Genomic DNA, 20,125 nt, shown 5'->3' with positions numbered 1-20,125 from the left:
TATGGATAATCTGTAGTAAAATACAAGAAGACACAGAGGTGCCTATATGGCCTAGTACAGTCTTATACCAGGAGCAGTAGTATGTGTGGTAAGATATATACTCACAAAAGGTGATGCATCTCCATTGATGCTATTCAAACAGGAAGGGATCAATACAGTCACCCAACAGACTATGACAAGGCTTCCACAGGAGGCAATCAGCAAAGGTCCAATGGATGAAACAGCTAGCTGCTGAGAAACGCGCCGCTTGATTTTAACCTTTGTTAGTAAAGTTTAATACTTTTTTATCTCAAACACTTTCTACTGTGTTTTATTTGGATCTCTATTGGTCCATTGGACCTTTGCTGATTGCCTCCTGTGGAAGCCTTGTCATAGTCTGTTGGGTGACTGTATTGATCCCTTCCTGTTTGAATAGCATCAATGGAGATGCATCACCTTTTGTGAGTATATATCTTACCACACATACTACTGCTCCTGGTATAAGACTGTACTAGGCCATATAGGCACCTCTGTGTCTTCTTGTATTTTACTACAGATTATCCATCTTCACCCCAAGAGGTCGGTCTGCTGGGTGACTGTTATAGATCCCAGACTGCTCCCATTGCACTAACTGGAGTGCTCCTAAGATTGTGAGTCTAATTTAACACAACCTGATCATTTTAACCTTTGTGGATCAAACAATATTGGGCCATGTGGCGCATCTGTCTCTTCTCTCGTTTATACATTACTATAGAAACACCTTAGACCTCTAAGGTGCACGGTTTAAAAGAGAATTTTAAATTACATGAAGATCACGTTATACACAGTATCACTAAGAAAGGTTTCCTGATTGCTGCATCATTTAAAACTTAATCGGAAGATTGTTTATTTAATATATAAGGATACAGATTTTGTAAACACTAATGAGTCAGAGTGGATACCTAAAACGCTAAGAGTGGCTAGATTTTAGGCAAAGGTCAGCGCTTCACTTTACACACCTATAAAAACATTTAAATAGATATCATACTTAACCATAAATGAAACGTTTTTTTTTTTTAATATTCTATATATGGCTGCTATTATGAAGGTGCAGCAGGGCAACTACTCCACCCAAATTATTCACCAACAACATTCTTAAAGTAGCAAAGAAATAATTTAGCAGCCTTGTTTTTTCATGAAATTACTCATAGCAGACTGAATCCATTTATTAAGTTAGCTGTTTTATTTGGACAAGTCAAACAAGGAATGCAAATTAAAAAAAAAATAATATCTATGAGTTTATGGTATCATCAATAATAGCCTTTGACAAATGTGTGTGTGTGTTCTAAAACTAAATATGACAAAAATGTAAAAAATAAATAAAGTTAACCAATCAATGCCAAATAATTTTTCTAATAGAAACCCATTTAAGCTCTGTAAATTTTGCTATAAAATGGAATACTATTTTAGAACAATATATTAAGATTTTAGAATAAGATATTTTATTGAAATGAGCTGTTGAGTACAATCCAAAAAATTCCTCCGCAACAGCAAGAGTATGGCCTCCAAGTGGAGTTGTAAGGAAAGAAGTGTGAATTTACTGTAAATTTCTGAAAGCTGCTTACAAATTAATACATACAACAGTACATGTCAGGCTAAAAAGGCCCATAAATGCAAAAGGCTGAGATATGCTGGTGAAATTGTTTATTTGATTAATTGGACACATAACTTGTAAACTGCATGCTTGAATCCCAGCAGGGTTGACTCAGATTTTCATCCTTTCAATCAGGGCTGGATTGGCCTACCAGGATACCAGGAGATTTCCCCGGTGGGCTGCAGCATCTGGAGCTGGAAAGCTATCATTTAAAGCGGTAATTAATGAATGCAATTGGGTTGTAGGGTTGCTATTACATTCATCTGACATTTGTATTTAATACAAAGTAATATAATTTAATTCCAAAAAAAAATATTGGGGAAGGGGTGTCCCACAATCCCCTTTGAGAAAAATGGGGCATTTGTATTCTACTGACTTAATGGAAAATAGGGCTGGTCTTCATATTTTTCAAAGGGCTGCTTTTTATTCACAGTCCGACCCTGCTTCCAAGGATGAATAAAATGAAAACCATTATTCTGGATAACACAGGATTGGCTCAAGATATTGTACTGCCTGAGTATGAAAGTGAAATAACACCCCTAACTCTACAGTATGCCCACTATAATTTAAACCTAACCATAGTCAGTTGTCTGGAAGTTTAAATTCCAGCAGATTAAAGTTGCACACAGGAGCAGGCTGATACCCAAAGTGATGGACCCAAGATCAGAGAAATGCATCTTGTCCCTTATCAAATGTTGCTTCAGGCCCATGGTCCCACAAGTCTCATTTTAGAGCCAGCCCTGGGTTGACAGCTCCTATTTATCAACTGCCATTCATTGGTAAATAGCTTAATGCTTTGACTAGGAATACATCCAATATATAGATAATAATTTCACTTAATTTTTCTTGCTGTACATATTCTATTCATCAAATATAATTTTTTTTATAAATCAGTTTCTCCACATTAAAAAAAAAGTGTTTTGGCTGTTGGTATTTGTCATGCCATTTCAATATATAGCCCAGCTAGGCATTTGGGTAGAGAAAAAAATAAGAAAGAGAATTACCTCAACAGTGACTTTTGCCATTATGGCACCTAAAAGGGTTCCTTCTATGTGCCTTCATTCATTGCAAAAATAAATAAAAGTATTGAAAGTAAATACAAATCTTGTTTCTGTTTTATTTTCTCTCAATGGCTGAGTAAGAAAAAAGCCTAAGCAGAAACATAAAAAGACGCAACATGGAGAAAAGGGTGGTCCCTAGCTTTCTGAGAGTATAGGCTGCATGTTTATCCTTCCCAATGCTATATGAAATGAAGTGACTACACAAAACTGATAATAAGTACTGCACATACAGTATGCTAGGAATATCAAACAGCTGACTTTCATTTGCTCTCAGATCTGCTGTTAACTTTTTTTCTGTCAGGTTTTTTTCCCTGCTTTGTTTGCCATGTGCTGCTGGCAGCCATTTTACTCACCTCTCTTGTTGACTCTGGTGCATACTGTTTGATGCTGCTCATTTCCTGAACTTCCTTTTATGGTCAGACTGGTGTACATCATCAGTGTGAGACAGGATGCAGTCTCAGAATTGTGATGTCATCACTTATTATTTAAAGGGCCTCTGTTCAGTATGCTTTGCCCTTGCGTTGTCTTAGACCTGTTTGTGAGAGCTCCTGTGTATTACCTGGTTGTCTGACGTCCCTCCTGGTTCCTGATCTCTGGCTTGTTCCTGACTCTGCTGTTCTCCATGTTCCTGATTCCGGCTTGTCTGACTAATCGCTTTGGCTCCTGACTCGGCTCGTCTGACTACCAGCTGGTTTTGATTCCTGGCTTGTTATTTGACTTGTGGACTTTTTATTATTTTTTGCTATTAATAAAGGTGTGATTATTTTTGCACTTCTCGTCTCAGTCTGATTCCTGTAACCCTGACAGTTTCACTCAGCTAATATAGTAGCCTCTCATAAAAAGAAGAAGCTGTGTTAGACTGTGTCACAGATAGTTATCTCCTTCCTAGTGTTACCTGCTTTGTACCTACAATGTCCTTTTTCTGCCCCATTTCAGTCTCTATGATTTGCCTCCCTTGGCTCAACCAAACTACTGCTGCCTCAGTGTCTTCAGTCATAATCTGCAGCTTGATTTCCTCACTTGTGATTTAACTTTTGCCCCAGATTAATAACTTAAAGGACCAGTCAACACAGTAGATTTCCATAATCAACAAATGCAATATCACTTAGGGCTCGATGATATATTGTTCTCCAGCTCAAACCTTCTTTTTCTCGCTGACACTCGCAGGGCTGCCCCGGTGCAATGATCGTAAAAAAGGGGCAGTCCCTGCGAGTTGCGAGATGGCTCCTATTAAAAGTAATGGAGCTCGCTGGATAGGGAAACTTCGCTCCTTAGTGCGAAGTTAACAGAGAGCAGGGGGAGCACTTTAAAATTTAAATCCTGCAGCCAATATAACTCACATTACGCTGCTTTCTGCTTATAGCATCTTACATTCGCCTATATGTTCGTATGCATTTGTTTTTCTATTGGGGTTGTAAGTGTTCGGATTGTTTTGACAAAAGCTCGCCACCTTTTAGTTGGCGAGAAAAAACTGTGATATCTGCAGTGCAAAAATCTTTATAGAATTACGCTGGGATTAGTGAGACATTTTCATATACGTCCATGGAACGCCCATGTTCAGCCCATTTTCCGAAAAAACAACAATTACGCTTTGCATTTTATATTTATAAATTCAAATTTCTGTGTGATTTTTGCACATTCAGTGTACTACAATTACAATTTACGCTGTGAATATTTAATTTGATTTATTCCTGTGTAAATTAGATACTAATTTTACGTTTTTGTTAACATACGATTTTTGGTGAAGAATTCTGTGACGATTTTTGATGCACCTTAACAATACAATTTTTCCCTGCTTATTTTTGTGTGAATGATTCAAATTTTTAAAATACGAATTTTGTTGTGCACATTTCATATGAAAATGCAGTATACGCACCTTAGCGAGACTAAGATCATTCCACAAGGGAAATAGAAGGACAGGCGAGCATTCTTTATTAATCTCGCCAGCCCAGAGAACTTTCAATCATCGAGCCCTTATTCTGAACTTCAAATTTGTGACAATTTTAAAAGTTATGTCTATTTCCACTCTCCCTGTACCATGTGACAGCCATCAGCCAATCACAAATGCATACACGTACCATGTGACAGCCATCAGCCAATCACAAATGCATATACGCCTATTCTGTGAATTCTTGAACATGCTCAATAGGAGCTGGTGACTCAAAAAGTTTAAATGAAAAAAGACTGTGAACTTTTTTTTAATGGAAGTAAATTGGAAAGTTGATTAAAATTACATGCTCTATCAGAATAATGAAAGTTTAATTTCGACTTGAGTGTCCCTTTAAATTCACTGTTTGTGTGCAGTCTCAGATGTAAAATATCTGTCACTATACTCTTACAAGTTCCATAGCAAAAGGGTCATGAATATGAGCTCCTACCTTTCCCTTTGGATCTGAACTGTGCTTGGTGACAAGTATCTGTGACTATCTAGTGTCAATACCGTGAAATCACAGACCATATAGCAGTGGGTAGAATCCTCAGTCCAAACTAGGAAACAAGGTTTTATCTTTATATAAAAAAGAAACCTTGAAATGATAAAACATCAGTCTGCTTCTGCCACTCGTCAAAACCACTATATTTACCCACAGCTAGCATATATTTTTTATTTTTATTTTATGTAATACATTTCAAACTTATATGAAGATTTCTGTCATCTTCACTATTTATTGACATGTTTATCAATGTGAGCAAAAACTTACCAGAGGGACATTTTTTTTTTTTTTGTCTATATTATACCATTCTGTCTTGCTTTCTATTAAAGCACAAGATTCGCCATATTTACCCATTAGTTTCTATTTTTGGGACTTTTGGATATGAATACCAACTGGAAGTGCAATTGATTTGTCATTCACAGTGTATGCTTTTTATTATTTTATTATCACATTTATTCTTATTTAACTTAAAATAGCAGCATGTACCAAAACTATATGTGCTGTTACAAAAACACAGTAGAATTATTATTTGGTATTGCATTGTTGATGGTATCCAAATTCAGATATTTAAAACGATAATAATAGGACAGAGAGAGACCAAGTCTCACACTGTCAATAGGGTGCGCACATTACCAAAAGAAACAGATAATAAACTATGAGCAGTGTGTAATCTAAATAGATAATGGACTCTCAATTAAAGATGGTAAAAATGTACAGATCTGCTACAAATAATGTATAAGCATACAACAAGGACAGGTAACAGAATAAAGTCCCCAAAGTCCAAAAAGACTGTAATGAGGATATTCTTGGTACTGGTGTACGATGATATAATGCTTCCAGTTTTTGGAACTTGCACGGGCTGCACTCTCCCTTCTCCTTCCCCTAGTGGTAATTCTAAACAAGATCAAACAAAAAGAGGCGCCATATGTGCATATCAGATGGATCTATAAATCAGGATGATAATATGAGCACATTGTACTCACATTTGCGAGGAGCACACCAATGCGCTAGTCGGTGCAGGCTGGTTATTGCAGCTAACCAATATGGCTGATCATCGGTACTTGGGCTGAATCACAGGTAACAGTAGGTGGAGATATGATATGCGGATATGCCTGATGAAACGGCAATAGCGCCGAGAAATGCGTTGCAATTCTACACTGTTTTAACTGCTCTGTTTTAACGTTTCTTTGGTATGGTTTTATTCAGCTGTTGTTTTATACAATAAATGTTTTTACAAGATACTACTAACTGAACCTTTTTTTGAGCACCTTGCTACCATATGAGACAGACCATCTCCACCTACTGTTACCTGTGATTCATCCCAAGTACCGAGGATCAGCCAGCTGGTTAGCTGCTATAACCAGCCTGCACCTACTAGAACATTGGTGTGCTCCTCGCAAATACATATGGTAAGGATATGTTGGTCAATCTTCAAAACATAATAAAGTAATAACTTTAAAATACATTTATTCCTGAAAAAAGGTCACTTGTTAATTCTTCATGTTACAATTACTACACATATATACTGTGATCTTTATCTGTCTAAAACTACTATAATTAAAGCAGTTGCCAAAAAAGATATACATCTGTCACTACTTTCTATGTAAATAATTCCTTCCGAGAGATAATTAGACTGTATTAAGTCTGCTCTGGCAGAACACATTCTTTCACAATATTCATTATGATGAGTGTATTTTTGCTTTAACTTAATTGCATTCAATTATTATCACATATAAAATTATTTTAACATATATTGCTTTCATAAATTCTTTTGACAACTAATTAACAGTTATGGTTCTCTGCTCTACAATGCAAAAAGTAATTGTAGCAAAATATTACATATTAGTTTGATGTTCTGTCTGGTAAAATGTTTGAAAAATACAGACAGTAGCCAAGATTTTAAACACAATAAAACTGGGATCCAAAATTAGGTTTCTAAATTTGTCATAATTCCAGCTGTTTCTTTTATTTTTGCGCCAATGGTAATCTGTTAAATCAGATTGGTGTTAAAGGGACATGCTCATATTTACTTTACTTGAATGAAACACCATTTCTTTCTTTCATGATTTAGATTAGCGCTGCAGAATCTGTTGGCGCTCTACAAATAACCGATAATAATAATAATAAAGCGTGCAATTTTAAGCAACTTCCCATGCCCCTTTAATAACGTATATAAAAGAGCATGTTGCAATATGTTTGCACCAACAAAGGTTAAGTAAAAGATGTTTCAAATGAAATTGAAACTAACAGGAAAGTGCATCTGTGCGTACAACTAATAGGTTGATATCTTTATTGCTTACTAAAGCTAATAGCAAAAACTTCCACAGGGCAAAAAATATATGTATATTTATTCAGCACAGTAACAAAGACTATAAAACATTTGATATTCTCTTTTAGATGGAACCTATAACTTTTTTAGTATTATTATTCCTTTAAATGTATATTTCAGTAGGTGTCTAGAAACCCTCGACAGCAATACTGTTTTCAGTTGTATAGAAGGAAGAAATAAATAACCAATAAAAGAAGAGGTGTGCCACAAGCTAGGTATTAGATATCAAATGAATCAATCAAATGAATAGTTCTAATTACTTATATAGTTCATAATCGTGTGTAGTATAAGTTAAAAACTTAAAATATTTTATTAAATAGTAATTATCAATCAATTTACACTGAAGTGCTTCAAATATAAACTTGAGTATATATATGTATAAAAAGCAAATAAATGGCTAGATTACGAGTTGTGCGTTAGGGTTAAAAAGCAGCGTTGAGAGGTCCCAACGCTGCTTTTTAATGCCCGCTGGTATTACGAGTCTTGAAATGACAGGCTCACCGTTCACTTTTTTGGCCAGACTCGGAAATACGGCAAATCCACTTACGTCAATTAAGTAATCCTATTTTTTCAGTGGGACTTGCATAGCGCCGGTATTACGAGTCTAACCAAAAGTGAGTGGTAGATCCTCTCCTGTCAAGACTGGTACCGCATTTAAAAGCCAGTAGTTAAGAGTTTTACACTACAATGCCGTAGCATAAAACTCATAACTAAAGTGCTAAAAAGTACACTAACATCCATAAACTACCTATTAACCCCTAAACCGAGGCCCCCCACATCACAAACACTAAAATACATTTTTAACCCCTAATCTGCCGAACCGGACATCGCCGCCACTATAATAAATATATTAACCCCTAAACCGCCACACTCCCGCATCGCAAACACCAGTTAAATATTAACCCCTAATCTGCCTGCCCTAACATCGCCGTCACCTACCAACATTTATTAACCCCTAATCTGCCACCCCCAATGTCGTCGCCACTATATTAACACCTAATCCTAAGTCTTACCCTAACCCTAACCCCCCCTAACTTAAATATATTTACAATAAATCTAAATAAAATTACTATAATTAGCTAAATTATTCCTATTTAAAACTAAATACTTACCTATAAAATAAACCCTAAGATAGCTACAATATAAATAATAGTTACATTGTAGCTATCTTAGGGTTTATTTTTAGTTTACAGGCAACTTTGTATTTATTTTAACTAGGTACAATAGTTATTAAATAGTTAATAACTATTTAATAACTATTGTACCTAGCTAAAAAAAATAAAAATTTACCTGTAAAATAAAACTTAACCTATGTTACAATTACACCTAACACTACACTATAACTAAATGAATTACCTAAACTAAATACAATTAAATACAATTAAATACAAATACAATAAATACAACGAAAAAAACAAACACTAAATTACAAAAAATAATAAAATAATTACAAGTTTTTTAAACTAATTACATCTACTCTAATCCCCCTAACAAAATAAAAAAGCCCCCCAAAATAAAAAAGCCCTATCCTACACTAAATTACAAATAGCCCTTTGTGGGGCATTGCCCCAAAGTAATCAGCTCTTACTGTAAAAAAAGGTACAATACCCCCCCCCACATTAAAACCCCCCACCCACACACCAAACCCGACTTCTCAAGGTAGGGTGATCTTCAAGGGGTTAGTGTTAGGTTTTATTAAGGGGGTATTGGGTGGGTTTTAGAGTAGGGTTGGTTGTGTGGGTGGTGGGTTTTAATGTTGGGGGGCTATTGTACTTTTTTTTACAGGTAAAAGAGCTGATTACTTTAGGTCAATGCCCCGCAAAAGGCCCTTAAGGGCTATTTGTAATTTAGTATAGGGTAGGGCTTTTTATTATTTTGGGGGGCTTTTTTATTTTATTAGGGGGATTAGATTAGGTGTAATTAGTTTTAAAAACTTGTAATTATTTTATTATTTTCTGTAATTTAGTGTTTGTTTTTTTTCATACTTTAGATAATTGTATTTAATTGTATTTAGTTTAGGGAATTAATTTAATTATAGTGTAGTGTTAGGTGTAATTTTAACTTAGGTTAGGTTTTATTTTACAGGTAAACTTGTCTTTATTTTAACTAGGTAGCTATTAAATTGTTAATAACTATTTAATAACTATTCTACCTAGTTAAAATAAATACAAAGTTGCCTGTAAAATAAAAATAAATCCTAAAATAGCTACAATGTAACTATTAGTTATACTGTAGCTATCTTAGGGTTTATTTTATAGGTAAGTATTTAGTTTTAAGTAGGAATAATTTAGTTAATTGTAGTTATTTTATTTAGATTTATTTAAATTATATTTAAGCTAGGGGGGTTAGGGTTATACTTAGGTTTAGGGGTTAAGAACTTTAATATAGTGGCGGCGACGTTGGGGGTGGCAGATTAGGGGTTAATAAGTGTAGGTAGGTGGCACCGACATTGGGGGGCGGCAGATAAAGGGTTAATAAATATAATGTAGGTGTCGGCGATGTTGGGGGCAGCAGAATAGGGGTTAATAAGTATAATGTAGGTGGCGGCGGTGTCCGGAGCGGCAGATTAGGGGGTTAATAATATAATGTAGGTGTCGGCGATGTCGGGGGCGGTGGATTAGGGGTTAATAAGTGTAAGATTAGGGGTGTTTAGACTCAGGGTTCATGTTAGGGTGTTAGGTATAGACATAAAATGTATTTCCCCATAGGAATCAATGGGGCTGCGTTAAGAGCTGAACGCTGCTTTTTTGCAGGTGTTAGGTTTTTTTCCAGCCGGCTCTCCCCCATTGATTCCTATGGGGAAATCGTGCACAAGCACATTTTGCCAGCTCACCTCTACCGTAAGCAGCGCTGGTATTGAGTTGAGATGTGTAGCAAAATGTTGCTCTCTGCTCACTTTTCTGCGGCTAAAGCCAGGTTTGTAAAAACCCGTAATACCAGCGTTGTCTGTACGTGAGTGGTGAGGGAAAACTGCTCGTTAGCACCGCACCCCTGTTAACGCAAAACTCGTAATCTAGGTGAAAGTGTTTCAATTATATTAAAAGTAACATATTGGTTTAGAATCCTGATGCTTAATTGTTTTGAGTTGTATATGTCGGCGAGAAGCAGATTACATTTTGATCCTTCTGTGTAGTGGTGCAACTAAATACTCTGGCGTTCCTTAACTCCTGAGTCATGTGACGATGAAATCACAATTGACATTGCTGTGAGCAGATTTGCTCAATACTTTCCTTGAAGCAGTTCAAAAGTCATGTAGCTTTTGGGGTAATTTTGATTTATCTATTCATCCCTCAGTACAGCACAGTTTATCAATCATTTGTAACTTTGCATGTTAAAATTGCAATTTATTTTTTAAGTTACAAATACGCAATACTGAGTGGGAAACCATCAGCCAAATCATAACTACTGTAACAAATCATGCAAAAAAAGTAATCAAATTAGCCAAAATTGAAAATGAAAGATTAATTGCAAAGGATTCCAAGTCAAACCCTAAAAGGTTTTTTAAGTACATAAATGGCCAAAAAATCTAAGAAGAATATAGTTACATTAAAATGTGTGAAGGGTAGCATGATTAACAGCGATAGGGAGAAGGCTGAGGTACTAAACCAATTCTTTTCTTCAGGATACACAAGAGAGGAACCAATGGGAGATGATTTAAAACAAACTAGAACATACAAGCTCATACCCTGAACAACTGGACAATATTAAGTTAAATAAAACTCCAGGCCCAGATGGAGTACACCCATGAGTTTTACATGAATTTAGTACTGTTATAGCCAAACCTTTAGTCTTAATTTTTAAAGACTCACTATCATAAGTCATAGCAACCAAGGACTGGTGTAAAGCTGATGTGGTGCCACTTTTTAAAAGGGAAGAAGGGCTGATCCACAAAGCTATAGACCAGTTAGTCTGATGTCAATAGAGGGGAAGATGCTTGAAGTGATTATAATGGATTATTTTGATGAGTATATTTGTGTAAACAAGATTATGAGTTCAACCAGCATGGTTTTATGAAAAATAGATCATGTCAAACTAATCCAATTAAATTCTACAAAGAAGTAAAAATATAGATAAAGGAATCAGTTGATATAATTGGATTTTGAAAAAGAAATTGATACAGTGTGTTTGATACAGTGCGACATAAGAGATTAATATACAAAATGAAGGGATTGGGAATAGCTGAAAAAATGTTAGCTCATGGCTAAATAACTGGATAAAAGATAGGGAGCAATGAGTAGTAGTAATCGGATCATACTCAGATTGGACAAAGGTAATTAGTGGAGTCCCCCAGGGATCAGTACTAGGCCCTGTTGTGTTTTTTAAAAAAATATATTAATACTTGGAGCAAGGATTAAATAGCAACATCTCAATTTTTTCAGATCATACAAAGTTGTGTAAGGTCATTAGGTCAGTGGAGGATGAATTTGCTTTACAAGGGGATCTAAAAAAATTAGAAGAATGGGCAGGTAAATGGAAAATGAGATTTAATACTGGAAAATGCAAGGTTCTACATTTTGGAAGTAAAAATAAGCAGGCAATCTATTATTTAAATGGGACTAGACTTAGCCAAACAGAGGAGGAAAGGGAGTAGTAATAGATAACAAGCAAAAGATGGGTGCACAATGCAGGGCAGTGATTTCTGGTAAGAAGATACTAACATGTATTAAAAGAGACATCATTCTTTATTCTTTAAATCCCTGGAAAGACCTCACCTTGAGTATGAAGTGCAGTTCTGGTGACAAATCTCAAAAAAAGACATTGTAGACTTAGAAAATGTTCAGAGAAGGGCCACAAAACTAATAAGGGGAATGGAGAATTTAACCTATGAGGAGAGGCTAGTGAAACTGGGTCTGTTTTCTCTAGAAAAAGGTGCTTGAAAAGTGACATGATTACTTCATATAAATATATTCAAGGCCCATTATGCATAGATGGTGAAAGCTCTGTTTATTCCAAGAAACTTGTTTGTGACAATAGGTCACAATTTAAAGTGGGAGGAAAGGAGATTTAATTTCAGTAAATTTAAATGTTTTTTCATTGTAAGAGCAATCAAACTGTGGAACTAATTTCCTAAGGAGGTATTAAATGCCAATACCTTAGAAACATTTAAAAATGGTTTAGAAACATTTCTGGCTAGAAATAGAATTCAGTGATATGATTGCTTGTGTTAAATGGGTCAGATTTTTTAAAGGGACAGTCAAGTCCAAAAAAACTCACACAAATCTAATAGGGCATGCACTTTTAAACAACTTTCCAATTTACTTTTATCACCATTTTTGCTTTGTTCTCATGGTTTTCTTAGTTGAACGCTAAACCTAGGAGGTTCATATGCTAATTTCTTAGACTTTGTAGGCCGCCTCTAATCTGAATGCATTTTGACAGTTTTTCACCACTAGGGGACGTTAGTTCACGTGTTTAATATAGATAACATTGAGCTCATGCACGTGAAGTAACCTAGGAGTGAGCACTGATTGGCTAAAATGCAAGTCTGTCAAAAGAACTGAAATAAGGGGGTAGTTTGCAGAGGCTTAGATACAAGGTAATTACAGAGGTAAAACTTGTATTATTATAACTGTGGTTATACAAAAAATGGGAATGGGTTAAAAAAGGGATTATCTTTTAAACAATAACAATTCTGGTGTTGACTGTCCCTTTAATTTAAGATCAACTGGAGCTTTTATTGTAAGTATATTAAGATTTGTTGAACTTGATAAACTTCTTTCTTTTAACAACCTCATCTACTATGTTACTATGTTACTGTAACCGCTGCATGACATTGTACAAATTATGAAGAAGATACACAGTCAAGTGATTTTTAGCAACGTCAGTTGTGACATCATCATCATCACATGACCCATAACATAAGTGAACATTGAAGTGGTTAATACACTACTATACAGAGGGATGACCAGATAAATCCCAATTACTCTAACTGCTACATGACATTGGAGCAACTACAAAGAAGGAATTGAGCAAGTCTGCTCAAAGTAACTTCAATTGTGACATCATCATCCCATGACTCAGAAGTTAAGAAACGCCAGAACGGTTGGTTGTTTGGCTACACAGAAGTATTACAAATTCAATCCGCTTCTCACCAATTTATACAACTCATAACAATTAACCATCAGAATTCTAAACTGATATAAAGTACTTTTAATTTCAGTTCAGATGACTATTTCTTTCTACCATTGAAAAACTTTTTAGAGTACACTTGAAGTAAAAATTATTTGCTTTTTGTACATATATAGGGGCATATGTATCAATGTGCGAGCAGACATGATACGAAGTAGTGTATAATGTCTGCTGCACATCGCTACACATTGATAAATACACTGTCAGCATTTATCATTGCGCCAGGAGTTCTTGTGAATGGCTGGTGCAATGCTGCTCCCTGCAGATTTGCGGCCAATCGGCCGCTAGCAGGGGGTGTCAATCAACCCAATCGTATTCAATCGGCTTGATTTCTGTCTGCGGCCTCAGAGCAGACGGACAAGTAATGAAGCAGTGGTCTTTAGAAACAAGGGGCCTCAAGCTCCATACAGAGCTTGATAAATATACCCCATATGCGCAAGTTTTTATCTGAAGCACTTCAGGTGTTTTAATTAATTGATAATTACTATTTAATAAAATATTTTATGTTTTTCAATTTGTACTAAACACAATTATTAACTATTTATCTAACTACTACACACAATTTCATTAACTATTTATCTAATTACTACACACAATTTCATTAACTATTTATCTAATTAGTACTATTTATTTAAATGATTCATTTGAAATCTAATACCTAGCCTGTGGTGCACCTCTCTTTTTTATTGGTTATTTATTTTTCTTTATGTCGATTTGGTGAGAGTTTATCTACATTTGGGAGGTAGCATATAGGTATCTGTGTGAGTTTTACACCTCAGCAATACTTTTAAAATTGAGATATTGTATAGAAGCTAGGAAATGTATTTTGAAACAACACTAAAAATTCTTCCATTTAGCAAAGTTTCTTTTGTTTAGAAATACAATTTTCAATGTGTTTCTGTTTAATCAAGAATTACTGACAATCATTGTTTATTTGTAAAGACAATTTAAAAAATCATGATGTTTAGTTCCAATAATGATAGATCTTATGTATGTTTTTATATTAATTGTCTTATAAAAATCTCAAACCCAAACTATAATTGTAATTTCTTCCAATGCTTTTATCCAGTACTTAATATGAATGTTATTTTTTAGCATCTCTTACTTTGTGTGACTCATAATACTGACGGGCCCCCACTCCTCCTTGTTCTTCCCCAGTCCAAAGCACTAGACGAACTGTTCTTTTAGGGCGGAGACCTAGAAATAAAAGGTATTTAAATTGAGAAGATGTATACAACAGCAACTGATTAAAACATAGGCTATGTCTAACATTAATTTCTCCTGGGAAAGTCATAAAATGATTGACCTTATGTAGTATGCAGCCCTTATACTTCCTCTTCCCATACCTGTGTATACATAGGCCCCTATTTATCAAGATCTGGCGGACCTGATCCGACAGTGCGGATCAGGTCCGCCAGACCACGCTGAATACGGCGAGCAATACGCTCGCCATATTCAGCATTGCACCAGCAGCTCACAAGAGCTGCTGGTGCAACGCCGCCCCCTGCAGACTCGCGGCCAATCGGCTGCCAGCAGAGAGCTGTCAATCAACCCGATCGTACTCGATCGGGTTGAATTGCGGCGATGTCTGTCCGCCTGCTCAGAGCAGGCGGACAGGTTATGGAGCAGCGGTCTTTGTGACCGCTGCTTCATAAATGCTGTTTCTGGCGAGCCAGTAACACAGGTCATCAAGTTCCATACGGAGCTTGATAAATATGCCCCATAGACTTCTCCTTATCTTTTCTTATAGTCCCTTGGAAGAGTGGTCTTGCCTGTCTTCTCCAGTATTCTAAAAGAGAATAAAACCCAATGTTTTTCATTTATGATTCAGATAGAACATACAATTTTAAATTGATTTCCAGTTTACTTATATTAGCATTTTTTGTTTTCTTGTCATCCTTTGTTGAAAAGCAGAAGTGTGCATGTTTGGTCAGCACTATATAGCAACAGTGTTATATATTAGAAAGAGCACTAGATGGCAGCACTATTTCCTGTCATTTAGTTCTCCAGACATGTGCACGCTACCTATCTGGATATCTCTTCTCTATCTGAATCATGAAAGAAAAAAATTTGGGTTTCATGTCCCTTTAATTTAAATCTGATGCCTAGTTTGTTCTAGATATTAGATCTGAGTCGCTGGTTGTCCTATACTTACACATTTCCATTATTGTTGGATTAAAATGTTACCAATATCTTAGTTGTTGATTATAGTTCTCTTTCCTTCAGAAGGGTCATTATGCCCCCTATGTATTTTATATTTATTTTCTTATTACCCTTAGCAGTTCCTTTCTTTTCCCTGTATTTTTAAATTGGTGTATTTTTTATTTCATGGAAGTATAACAAAAATATTCATATAAAAAAACAAAATAGGCTATAACTTCCTGCCCCGGCATCTAAGCTAGAAGAAAACGGCTATAATTAATTTTATATTATACTCCATAATACAGGTTTTTATATTTGGATTAATTGTAAGCTAACAACATGTCACCCAATTGTTTGAGGGAACAATTCCTCCTCTGATGGCAAATCCACAGTCCTTTCTAGCTTTATAAGTGTCACTCATTTTGAAGGGCTGTCAACATTTAATAGAAAGTCATACTCTGGGGCAAAGCGCTGGGGGGAAATGTATTAAAGGGTGGGCGGACAAAGATCCTGACTTAGGAACCTTTACACTGTCTTTACAGCAAATAGGCACCCGGACATTGAACCAATTGTACCAGAGGCTGCCAATCACCCATATGAATGTGTTTAAGGAGATTTATGCCCACCACCATCTCAGAAGTGGAGGAGAAGGTAAGAAGCATGCTTCCCTTAGCTTGCATGTGCTCTAAAGTAGCATCTGCTGCTTTGTACATCGAGCACATGGTGTTTTTTAGTTAACCAGAAAAGATATACAGGAAGTGAATACAAGAATAGAAATGACACCACAGCAGCTGAGCATCTATCACTAAATTTCTGATAAGTTGTTGCATGGTTTGCAAACTTACAATGGCACTCAATAACATTAAATGTTTCTATATGGCCAGTTGAAATACTGGGATGATGTAATAGTACTAAGGGCCAGAATACTAGTGGCGCGCTAACAGTTAAGCGCAAACTATATCAGGTTTGTCGTGGCTGTTTGCGTGCGTCGGATGGAGCCCTCGTATTACAAGTTGAAAGTAAAGTGATCAATTAAGCACAATTGAATTTAACCCACGTCAGGATAGTGTGACCTCAGAGCTCCGGTTAAATGTTTTGCAAAACAAAAAAGTGTCACAAAACACATCAAAAATACATTTAAAAGTACAGATGATTTAAAAAAATGATAAAGTTATAAGGGCTCAAAGATATGCGGTCTCAGGTGTTAAAAAAGCAGGTATGTTTATATATATATATATTTATATGTGTGTACATAGGTTTTCATGTATTTATATGTGTGTACATAGGTTTTCATGTATTTATATGTGTACATAGGTTTTCATGTATTTATATGTGTGTACATAGGTTTTCATGTATTTATAAGTGTGTACATAGGTTTTCATGTATTTATATGTGTGTACATAGGTTTTCATGTATTTATATGTGTGTACATAGGTTTTCATGTATTTATATGTGGTACATAGGTTTTCATGTATTTATAAGTGTGTACATAGGTTTTCATGTATTTATATGTGTGTACATAGGTTTTCATGTATTTATATGTGTGTACATAGGTTTTCATGTATTTATATGTGTGTACATAGGTTTTCATGTATTTATATGTGTGTACATAGGTTTTCATGTATTTATAAGTGTGTACATAGGTTTTCATGTATTTATATGTGTGTACATAGGTTTTCATGTATTTATATGTGTGTACATAGGTTTTCATGTATTTATATGTGTGTACATAGGTTTTCATGTATTTATAAGTGTGTACATAGGTTTTCATGTATTTATATGTGTGTACATAGGTTTTCATGTATTTATATGTGTGTACATAGGTTTTCATGTATTTATATGTGGTACATAGGTTTTCATGTATTTATATGTGTGTACATAGGTTTTCATGTATTTATATGTGTATGTAAGTATTCTTTCAGAATCTCAGAAAAAGTAAAGTGTTTAAAGAATGAATTATGTCTGACAAGTTGCTGAGAAAACGGCAATAGCATTTTCTCCAGTTCATCCCAAAAATATCACCTATATGTTATGTTTGTTTCTTCCACGGATGAGAAAATAAGAGTTGCTGACATTTTTGTAAGAATGATATTTTGTTTTAAGAGGCAAAGGTAAGCTCTAGACTTTGTATATCACGTCTTGTAAATATGGATTGATAGCTTGAATGATTTGAGACTACAGGGTGTACGTTCTTGTTGTAACCAATAACATAGATCATTTATGAGACAACTACAATATTGAAACAAGTTATAATGATATTGATTTTACTTCTGTTATTTGTCTTATCACAAAAGTATATTTCACTATTTGATCAATAATTTATATTTTAAAATATAGACAAAGCTAGAAAGAAGTAAATCATAGATATTTTTTTAAATTGTTAAACAAAATCCTTACAATAAATACCAATAAATTATTTAACAGTGTTATACACACTACATTATTTAGCAGTATATGGTGAAGTTGTATTGTTGCAGGCTCCTAAAGAAACAGTGGTGCTTTAAAAATAAATAAAAAAAAATCTAATTTTATATATATATATATATATATATATATATATATATATATATATATATATATATATATATATATATATATATATATATATATATATATATATTCAGTGTATACTGTATATATACATATATTGATTGATAGATAGATAGATAGATAGATAGATAGATAGATAGATAGATAGATAGATAGACAGACAGACAGACAGTCAGACAGCCTGATAGATAGGAAGACAGACAGACAGACAGATAGATAGATAGATAGATAGATAGATAGATAGATAGATAGATAGATAGATAGATAGATAGATAGATAGATGATAGATAGATACATAGATAGATAGATAGATAGATAGATAAAAACAAAATTCATGCTTACCAGATACATTAATTTCTTTCCTACCAAAAGGTGTTTCTGAAAAAGCAAAACATCTAAGTGGTAGAAATTAGAAAAAGGCAGGGATGGCCCTGTTTCTGCCTTGCAAAATTGTTTAACCAAATCCTAATTTTTAAAGCCCAAAAAGTAGAAACTGATCTGGAAGAGTGAGCATAAAAATACTCCATGAAAAACTTTCCCACCTCCAAGAAAGCCTTGTGAATAAAAAGTATTATCCCAGAAGCCAAAGTAATGGCTGAGGCCTTCTGTTTATTGAAAGGACCTGAGAAAAGATGAACTGGAGGACTGCCTAAAATCCTTTATAGTCTGAAGATAAAAATGTAATGCTCTAACTACATTTAAATTATTTACAGGGCACTCTATAGAAACTCTTAGGATTAGGACAAAGGGAAGGAACTATTCTTTCCCTATCGATGATGACCAAAGAAACTACCTTTGGCAAGAAATCAATCTGGTTCTTAAAACAGCCTTATAGTGATCAAAAACTAAATAAGCACTTTTACAAGAAAGAGCAGATAATTGGGAGATTGTTCTAGCAGAAGAAAGCACTAGAAAATAATTGTCTATAGAATAGAAGGTATAAATGGCAAAACTGCAAATCTCTTAAAACCAAATTAAAATTCCAAAGTGGAGAAATTGGAATAATAACTGGACATACATTGACTAACGCTCACTCAAAACTCTTAACATCAGGAGGATTAGTGATTTTCTTGAGAAAAAGAACTGAAATAGCTGATGTTTGACCTTTTCAAGAGCTAGAAGATACTTATCCAAACCCTCTTGCAAAAATTAGAGAATTCTGGAAATTCTAAAAGAATACCAATTAAAATTCTTTATTTCACAGAAGAAAATGTTTCCATATTTTGTGAAACATCTTTCCTAGACTGTATTAAATAATTTACAATAGCTTCAGAGAAACCTTTTTGTTTCAAAATTATGCAAGTCATTCATGTTCAATATATTCATCATATTCAAAATCCAAGCCGTCACGTTGAGAAAATCAAGATCTTGATGATAAAATGTACTTTGAGATAACAGGTCAGGACGTAGAGGAAGAGGCCATGAAGGAAGTGGGACATATGCACTAAGTCAACGTACCAAGTTTTAAGGGGCTAAACTAAAACTATCAGAATTACTGATCACAGCTCATGCTTGATTGAAAAATGTATGCCAGGCAAGGCGCTGCATCTACAAACTTCAAATGAGGATTCCTGATCCTTAAAAATATCTCAGAAGCTTGTTGTTGAAACAAGAAGACTCCAGATCTATCTCTGGAAGACCCCACTTCTTAACTATCTGAATAAAGACAACTGAATGAAGTAACCATTCTATTGGATGAAGGGATTGACGACTGAGATAATCTACTTCACAGTTATTCATGTTTTGAAAATAAATAGCAGAAATTATGCAGAAATTATTTTCTGCCCATTGAAGAATAAGAGACACCTCCTTCAATGCTAGAGAACTGCATGTTCTCCCATGATGATTGATATATGCCACAGCTGTGACA

The 20,125-nt window shown here is 34.8% G+C and overlaps 1 protein-coding gene across 3 annotated transcripts in view; it reads right to left on the bottom strand.

The window, feature by feature from the left end:
• Positions 1-20,125, bottom strand: part of CPQ (carboxypeptidase Q) — a 1,179,997-nt gene that overhangs the window by 276,226 nt on the left and 883,646 nt on the right. For all 3 annotated transcript variants that reach the window (XM_053715230.1, XM_053715229.1, XM_053715231.1), the window contains exon 6: positions 14,669-14,760. In XM_053715230.1, coding sequence (XP_053571205.1) covers positions 14,669-14,760 — 92 coding nt within the window. The remainder of the gene's footprint in view (positions 1-14,668; positions 14,761-20,125) is intronic.

This window comes from Bombina bombina, chromosome 5 (assembly GCF_027579735.1).
Source record: "Bombina bombina isolate aBomBom1 chromosome 5, aBomBom1.pri, whole genome shotgun sequence".
Taxonomy (NCBI): Eukaryota; Metazoa; Chordata; class Amphibia; order Anura; family Bombinatoridae; genus Bombina; species Bombina bombina.
This window is presented reverse-complemented; position numbering and strand designations above follow the sequence as displayed.